At 40.8% G+C, this 9,086-nt stretch overlaps 1 protein-coding gene across 1 annotated transcript; it reads left to right on the forward strand.

The window, feature by feature from the left end:
- The first annotated feature begins 1,330 nt into the window (after positions 1 to 1,330).
- FGF20 (fibroblast growth factor 20) lies at positions 1,331 to 5,125 on the forward strand. Its single transcript, XM_056490130.1, is given in 4 exon segments — positions 1,331 to 1,431; positions 1,433 to 1,857; positions 4,064 to 4,167; positions 4,880 to 5,125. Coding segments are annotated over 4 exon segments (876 nt in total).
- Positions 5,126 to 9,086: the final 3,961 nt, after the last annotated feature.

The raw sequence follows: 9,086 nt of genomic DNA on the forward strand, positions 1-9,086 counted from the left end.
CAGCCTTTTTATAATTCAGGTGCACACAGGGGCAGTACTTAGGACTGCAATGATGAAAAGGTGTCACATTACCTGCTTTAAAGCACCTGCCAATTAATTAGCCCTATACTCTCCATAGCAAATAAAGGTAAGCAGACAAATCCATTTGATCTCTCAGATTTAGACTCTGACTGAAAAGACCATGAAGCAAGACGGGAGAACTAATCTCTCATGATTCTCTGCAACTTTTTTGTTTAAATGAAACCTTAAACCACCAAGTGATTCTCTTGAACTTTTGAAAGAATTAACTATGAAAGATCTTTACATTTTATACTCTAATACCATGTTTTAACATTGGCAAAGAAGTGCATATCTTAGATGCTAAGATAGGTCATGTCATTTAAACCCTAAAATTCATTAGACTTTACAGAAAAAGCAGCAAAGATGGCAAAAGTCAAGCTCTTAGATTTAATGCAGCCTTACTATTTACCATTGGTGAATATGTTTTCCACCAAACTATATTTTCCTGTGTAACCATTCTACTCTGGGGATGAAAAAAGTGCATATGCTCATCTGGAACAGGACAACAAAGTCCCAGAATGATTCAAAACATTGTAGAACTACAACAGGGATCTTTCAGTGGATTATATTGCTAATTTATGATGTTCACAGACCTTGGCTACGAGCCCAATGAAAAACCCCAAAGAAGATGGATTAGATGAGCCACCTTTCAATCTTTCTTTCTTCTTCTCTGCAAGTTTTGAAAATATTTATCCCAAACGATGGGGCTGCCCATTTATGTTTTTAAGACGTCCTGTCAATACCCAAATGCTATAGATCAGTTTAGTGTCACATTAATGATAAATTAAATGCGAGGGAGAATTTGCAGAGGGGAAAGCACCTCCCTGACTATGCCAATTTCTTTAGAAATTCCCCTCCTTGTAGTTGAAGCGATAAAAGGGAAGCGTAATGCATGTACATTTTATTAGCGTTTTAGAAACAGGGAGTAAAACTGTCAGATCTTCGGGTTTTTTCTTTCATGTGTGTCTGGGCAGGTCTAACCCTCAGGTAACGCCCTTTCTCCTTCTTCCCTCCTGCCTCTCTCTCCTTGCACCTGTCCACGTAATGCTCCGGCAGCTCCCGCCCGTCCCCCTCTGCCCGCTCCGCTCCGCTCCGCTCAGGGGCCGCGCCCGCGCCCCCGCCCCCGCCGCGCGTGTGCGCGCCCGGCAGCGCGGGGGGCGCGCCCGGAGCCCCCTCCCCGCCGTCCCCGCAGATCAGAGGAAGGTGCGAGCGGAGGGGGAGCCGGTTTACAATTTCAAACGCGGCCTCCCCGCAGCGGCTTCATTAGCATATGTCAGGGGACCGCCGTATATATATACACACGCGCGAAGCTGATGAGCAGCACCCCGCCGCCTGGCTCACACCGGCTCGCATCAGCACGGCTCGGCTCGGTTCCGCTCGGCCCTGCCGGCTCCCCATGCTTGGGGCTCCGCCGCGCACCCCCACATGCCCACCGGGAGAGGCCGGCAGCCGCTCTCCGCCGCCGCCGCGCCCTAGCCCGCTCGCCCCGCGCCCGCATGGCTCCGCTGGCCGAGGTGGGCGGCTTCCTGGGCGGCCTGGACGGCCTGGGGCAGCCGGTGGGTGCCCACTTCTTGCTGCCGCCCGCCGGGGAGCGCCCGGCGCTGCTGGGGGACCGGCGCGCCGCGGCGGAGCGCGGGGACCGGCGCGCCCCGGCGGCGGCGGCGGCGGCGGCGGCGGACCTGGCGCACTTGCAGGGCATCCTGCGGCGGCGGCAGCTCTACTGCCGCACCGGCTTCCACCTGCAGATCCTGCCCGACGGCAGCGTGCGCGGCACCCGCCAGGACCACAGCCTCTTCGGTAGGCGGCTGAGCACGGCCCCGCGGTGCGGGTGCGGGTGCGGGTGTGGGGGGTGTGTGCGAGCGCCTCTGTGGGTACCTGCGGGAGCGGTCGTGCTCTTGGGAGGGACATGTGATGTGATGCTGGTGATGCTGAGGCAGGTGGATGAGTCCTCAGAACAGGAAGGCTTCGCCCTCCGGCGTTTGACCACGGGGTGTGCGCCCGGGCAGGGTAGTGACGGAGGGCTGTGCATCCCAGGTGAGTCAGGAGATAGGCACTGCTCATCCTGTGCTGGGGGGTCTGTAAGCACATGCAGACAGCGCTAGGCTTAGTGGGAATGGTTGAGAGTCAGACTGATCCTTTTTGGATTCACTATTGGTATCAGAGCTTCTTGGGTCTCTCTGAAGCAGCATGGGTCACAGACTTGGGCGTGCTGCTCCTTGGGCTGCATTAGACTGCTGTGCTTCAAAGGGCATAAAGCCAAAGCAGAGGAGGCTAAAATGCCTCTTTGAACAAGTGCTTAAAATGCTTCCCAGCAGCTTTCTCTGTCAATAAACCCAAAGGAGGTGAAGGCAATCCCAAAACATAAACATTTCCTGTGATATGAGATTAAATCCTAAATAGTAGTTGTAGAAGATGGACATCTGAACAAACCTGCTGTTGTCAACCACATGTGAGTTTTGGTGTGTATTGATTTAGCAGTAGTAAAAAGGTGATTAAAGAGCTTCCTATCATCCTCCCCATAGTCAAAACAATCTGCTGGAATGGCTCTTAATTGCTTTTATAACACATGGATGTTTTAAGAAGTAGAAGAGCAGTAGTCAAACAGACAGTTCTTCTCAGAAGGAAGATTTCCTACAGCGTGTAAACATGAAATAAATCTTTGCTTTAAAGGGAAAATCAAGTTAGCCGTAGATCTAACATTTACCGGGCTTTTTAGAATTGTACTACCTTTATTCTACCACTACGTTTGGCAGGTTTGTCTGATGTGGTTTCTTTGTGGGTTGTATCACCTGCTTATTATGCTTTCAGAAAAAGAATGGCTTTGAAAATGATATCAGAAAGACAAAATTACTCTGTGCTTTATGAACTGGAAAACTAGGATGATTTATGTGCAATACAGTTTTTAATACTCACTCTTTGTAAAGGATTTATTTTCTTTGCTGTTAACACAACTAAGATACCTGCCAAAGCTCAATTAAAATTGAAAACATTTTTAATTATTGTATAGTCCAGATAGTCCATCTGTTTGTGAGTGAAAATTGTCTTGAAATCATAAATAGGAAATAGATAAAAAGTCATAATCAGATGCACTATTTAAAACTACTTACCTTAGATTCAGTGTATTTTTTTAAATATTTTGTGGTTTTGCTGCCAAACAGCAGTATCTTAGATATGATTCTGGCACTTCTTTTTGATTCTTTGTTTACACTGTTAACAACTTCCAAAAAGCGAGTTCACACATTCCCTTTCTTTCATGTTTTGGATGTGCTGTAATCTGTGCATATCAATTAGTTAAGTATGTTGGCTTACCTTTGCCAAATTCAGGCTTCAAATAGTACCTCATGTCTCTAATACTTTATTAATATATATTACATTTTTGGGCATATGTAATATAAATAATGCTATAATCCAAACAGTAGCAAAAAAAGCAGCATATTTTATGTACTTTAAAAGCCTGCACTAAAGACAGCAAGTTGTGTCAAGAGGTGTGGGCCCATATGCTAGATAAGATGTCTGGCAAATACTTTTCTTTTTCTGTGGGTAGATTCTGTTACATAAAATTCCCATCTGTACTTTGATTTCCATTCAAATGACCTAATAATGGATATGTTTTTTTAAGATAACTCTGTAGAAGTAGTAAAGTATATTTTCAGGTAATTCAAACTGATCTTCCAATATTTGAGTAGGCAATTTAGCAAATAGTGTACAATCATTAAAGGCTTCAACAGCATGATAGTAATGGCTTTAATCTCAGTGCAGAACAAAATCCTTTCATATTCAATATTTTTAAAAAGTTTCTTAAGTGGTGTAGGATGTTTCAGGCTGAGGTTCCTCAGTCTGCTTTCCTGTGAATGTTGTGTACATCTTCACATAGTATTTGAGATTTCAGAGAAACTAGGCCACATTTACTATAATATGTGAATTTTCTACTTGTTTTCAACCGAGTTTTTGGGTGCTATGTGTTTTATGGCTACAAAACTAATTAAAGCAATTTTCTTCCCAGGTATCCTTGAATTCATCAGTGTGGCAGTGGGACTGGTCAGTATTAGAGGCGTGGACAGTGGCCTTTACCTTGGAATGAATGAGAAGGGAGAACTCTACGGCTCTGTAAGTACCACTTTCATACCACCTCACATATCTTTAGGTTTTGCTTTGCTTCCTAACACAATGCAACCCCCTCAAGACGTTCATCTCAGCTTTCAAAACACTAACATCTTTTCCTGTTGAAGTGTGTAATGTATTTTTGAAGTACACAGTGTAGCCTTGGATACTTCAATAAAACAGAGTTGTTTTTTACAAAACTGTGAGGGTATACCAGACCTAATTTTTTAAGTATTAAAACATCTTCAGATAAAATATTCTGTTTCTCCACTTCCTTTGGATGTAGTCATTCCAGTTTAAAATGTGAGAAGTGATACACACCACAAAGAAATATGTAAATGCCTTCCTTCTCTGTTATGTTGCATCTCTACCAAATCTCATTTCTAGAACAGTAGATACCCCAAGACAAAACTCCATATAATATAATATAATTCCTGTAAGTCAGATGAGTTTTAAGAAAATCTTTAATAAGTAATGTTTTCTTACAGTAAATGTAAACTAATAGTTTTGAAATCCAAAATTGTAGGTGTACAGGTCCAAGTTTCCAAACTTAATGTCTGATCTGCATACTCTTCTTGGGTTGGGTTTGTTGACATTTAAATGAACAGTAAGGCTACACAAAGCCTAAAGCATTTTGGGTTTTTTTATAATTTTTTTTCATGCCTCCAAATGTCTAGTGACAACTTAACTTATTTTTCTTTTTTTTTCCTTTCTGTAGGAGAAACTAACTTCAGAGTGCATCTTCAGGGAACAATTTGAGGAGAACTGGTACAACACTTACTCCTCCAATGTGTACAAACATGGGGATTCAGGGCGGAGGTACTTTGTGGCACTTAATAAAGACGGTACTCCCAGAGATGGGGCAAGGTCCAAAAGACACCAGAAATTCACACATTTCTTGCCCCGGCCTGTGGACCCTGAAAGAGTTCCAGAACTGTACAAAGATGTGTTAGGATACAGCTGAGGAAAGAGGCAGCTTTGGCAAAAAAAGCCAACTGGAGCTGTTGCCCATGCTTCCATGGCAATGCCAGCATGAGGAACCTGCCGAGGTCTAGGATGCTGGGTGTGAAGAACCTACTTGGTGAAAGGCAAGCCTCTGTTTTCTAATCACTGGATTTAGGAGACAAAGCCTTGAAGCTGAGCATGGACCAGCCTCCTCAAGACTTGCTGGATGGTTTGGTAGCCAGTCGCCAGGGGGAAGTGGGACTTGTTAAAACATAACCAACTCTTGGCAATTCTGTCTGGATTACCTGTGGAACCATCTACATCATATGGATGAGACAATGGCTGGGAGAAATGAAAAGAAATGGACTGTAAAATAGTAATAAATCCCAAGAACTGTGTGAGAAGTTTTACGGGCTCCACTTTAGTGATGGACATTAGATGTCAATACACAGTAGTCAAAACTGGGACTTTTCTTCAGGATGGACCTATTTATACATCTCCAGATAGCATATATTTATTTTATATATTTATTTATTAAAGAGTTTATTTTTTACTGGGATATGAAGAGAATACAAGTTCCTAACCCCAATGAGAAATCATTTACAGTGCCAATATTTACTCTGAGCAGTGTCATGATACAAAAATGACATTACCTTGCAATGCATCCAAATCCTCAATGTTTCATTGTTTATTGGTTACAGATAAGTTTATATTTTATGTGCATACCATTGCCTTGTATCTGTCCTTATTTGGAAAAGAATTTTTTTTTTTTTTTTTTTTTTACTTATGAAAGTGCCTTACAGATTGTATTAAATTCAAATGCACATTGAAAAAGGGAATTAAAAGTTACTTCACTTTCTTTGGTTTACTGTTATTTTTAAACTGAGAGCCTCTTAACACACTACGTGCAACATTTCAAACCTGCAACAATTGTGAAGAGTGTATTGCAGTTACCTTGAAAATAAACCTAATATTAACTCTTGAAATCTTGATTCAAATCACAACATACTTGATGGTTTTTGGCCAAAGGATTCCTACATATACATTCCTACATTTAAGTAGCTATTCTCTGTAAAATTTTAATGTAGTATTGTCATGTTTTAATTATATTCCCTATCAAGAGGGTTAAGGGGAATCAAGTTTGGAGTCAAAGTTTCAGATACTGCTGTATGAAAAGCTTCTGAGTGAGGGTTGTTTCTCCACTGAGTACAGAGAAGCCTAAGAAGACAACTTGCTTACCTTAATTCCTCATCTAGGAAATATTCCCAGCCTAAGATGTTCTGTGAAAGCTGTCAGAAGAAAGATGAGCTGTGTCTTTGTGCTAGTTACAGCTATAAAACAGGCAGATCATACTAATTTAATTCAGAACTGTCAGTTATGAAGCACAAACTCATCTGAATATTAACGGATGGGGAAGTCTGCTCTGCAAGAATAAAAGGGGTTAATGACAGATTTATGATTTAGACCTAAACCTGCTGAAGCTTGCTGTCACATGATTGCCACCTGCATGGACAAGGCTGGCCCAGGAAAACTGCAGGGAAGGCAGGTCAGGAGAGGGCACCAGAGGTGGTCTCATGTCTCAGATGCCAATTCTCTCATATGGTTCAAGTATTGCACGTGCACAATTTATATAAAATCAAGGTATCAATGAAAATAATTTTCCAGTATATAGCACACTTGCTAGAACCTTGGCTGTGCCAGAACTTCTTCCAATCTGTAGTGAGAAGTGGATGAGCATAGATTACTGATGAGATGTTGACAAAGCCATTTTACTTTCTGCCAAATAGAAATGAAATGCAGATACACAAAATCATATTTCAGCACTTTGTGACTAGCAAAGTACATAACTTATTGAGATAAAAGGTTTCATGTAAATTTTCTGATAAATGGAAAATGGAAGATCTGCAGTGCACTGCAGACATCTTAGTAAAATAACATAGTAATGCACTCCAGTTTACCATAAAATAGCGATTTTGTGAGTGACCTTGAGTCCCATTAGTAATAGATGAATAGCTTAAGACAAAAGTATATGTTTTAAATAGAAAAAATCTTACTCTGTATCTTAAAAAGAAGTTTATTCCACATAAATTGTGTAAAAAAGGAGTAGCTGCTGCTTAGGATATAATTTCTGGCCAACACACTCACCATTTAAACCATATCAGGAAGAATTCTCTCTCTTTGGATTACTAGCTTACTGTTTATCTTCAAAACTAAATTTAATATGTCAAGGGCTGTAATTAACCTTGTTATTATCATTGTTATATACATTTTTTTCCACAGATATGATACAGCCCATAACAGTAACTGAGGATGTCTCTAAATGGTAAATAATTATCTGAAACTCCTGAATCCAACCACATACCCAACATCTAAGTAAAGGAGAAGAAGAGGGATATGTGCTTGTCCCGTTTCCATTTTAGATAAATGCAAATAAACCTTGAACAAAATATAATGGAGCAGGTATAGTGGTGATGAATGACTGTACAAAATCTCCAGAGCACTGAAAAGCTGTCACTGCCTCCTTTTTAGTTCTGCCATAGAAGAAATATATCGAGGTTCCTTATTTCATTTTTGCAGGATTTATTTGCCCTCTGTAACATCCTGTCCATCATGATCTTCAGAGGCAGGTAATATTTTTCCAGTTTGAGAATGGTAGATACAAAAGTAACACCTCAAAAGGGCAAATTTTTTTATCTGTTATTAAACTAATATATAATTGTAAGAAGTTGGGGGGTTTTTTGCATGTGATTTTCACTCCCACTTCAAAAAGCCCAACAGCACAGAGGGAGGGGTTCTGTTTAACCAGTAGAATAAATTATCTAGTTTAAGTCTTATTATATTTTAATAACTGTATAAATCTGAAAGATGTGGGCTGCTCTAATACAAGAGTAATCTGAAGGAGGTGACAGTATTTAAGATTGAGAGGAAATCTCTGAAGGCAGAGAAAATGCCACATTTTGAAATAAATTCCTGTGTGATTGACTGCCCTATTTCTGCCTTTCCTCATTCATTTTTTTTCCCAGGGAAGAACCATTCAACACAGCTAATTCTGTTTGCAGCAGTTGCAGCTCCACTTTCTGCTTCCCGTGGATTCTCCTACAAGCTGTAAAATGTGGCCCTTTGATCTCAGATCTGGCTTGAAATGGAGTGCTCCAAGCCAGTTCTGTATTTCTTCATATATTTTGGTTTTTGCTGCTCTGTTTTCCAACTTGTGTCAGAAATAACATACTGGCCATACAAAATATTTTCTGAAAGTCAGGAGGAACCTTGACTTCTGAGCATATTTGAAGTGAAATTGTTACTTCTATTAATCTTTGTGCACTTGATCAGAATGCAGAAAGTAGAATTCTTAACAGTCTTCTGTGGAAGTTTTATAGCCATAATAGCTACCCAATACAGGAGAACTCAAATTCCTCTGGAAATGGGTATTTTTAAAATAGACAAGCTGATGTAATCAGAAAAAGTGGACAGCTAATATATAATGTACAGTCCTTTCATTGGTCTGAGCCCTTTGTGTTTGCATGGAGCAGTTTGAGTCTGTTCATATCTTCAAGTTTTCTATCATAAGCTTATTGATGCTATCTTTCATACTCAGGTGTGACAGCAAAATTCACTGCTTCTATCTGAAAATTGCAATGCCTGGTATGGCCATGCCCTCTGGTAGCACGTCAGGGCTGGGCAGAATTTACTTTTTGCCATGTGAGAGTAATTTAACAAGTACACTTTCATTTCCAGCTACCTTCATTTCATGCAGTGCTTTGTTTACTCTTTTTTTCATAGGCATCTAATCTAGCTTCAGTAACCTTGTAAAGTTTACCTAAATATAGGCCTTTACCAGCACCTATAAGAGCAATGGGTGTAATTTTGTTATTTTCCACTGCTTTTGTAACCTTAATAGTACCACTGTGCTGTGGCTCTGGTTATAACTTTGCAAATGAGGTTTATAGTAATTCTATACACCTATTCTATTCTATTAGTCT

The sequence above is a fragment of the Oenanthe melanoleuca genome, chromosome 4, assembly GCF_029582105.1.
Source record: "Oenanthe melanoleuca isolate GR-GAL-2019-014 chromosome 4, OMel1.0, whole genome shotgun sequence".
Classification (NCBI taxonomy): Eukaryota; Metazoa; Chordata; class Aves; order Passeriformes; family Muscicapidae; genus Oenanthe; species Oenanthe melanoleuca.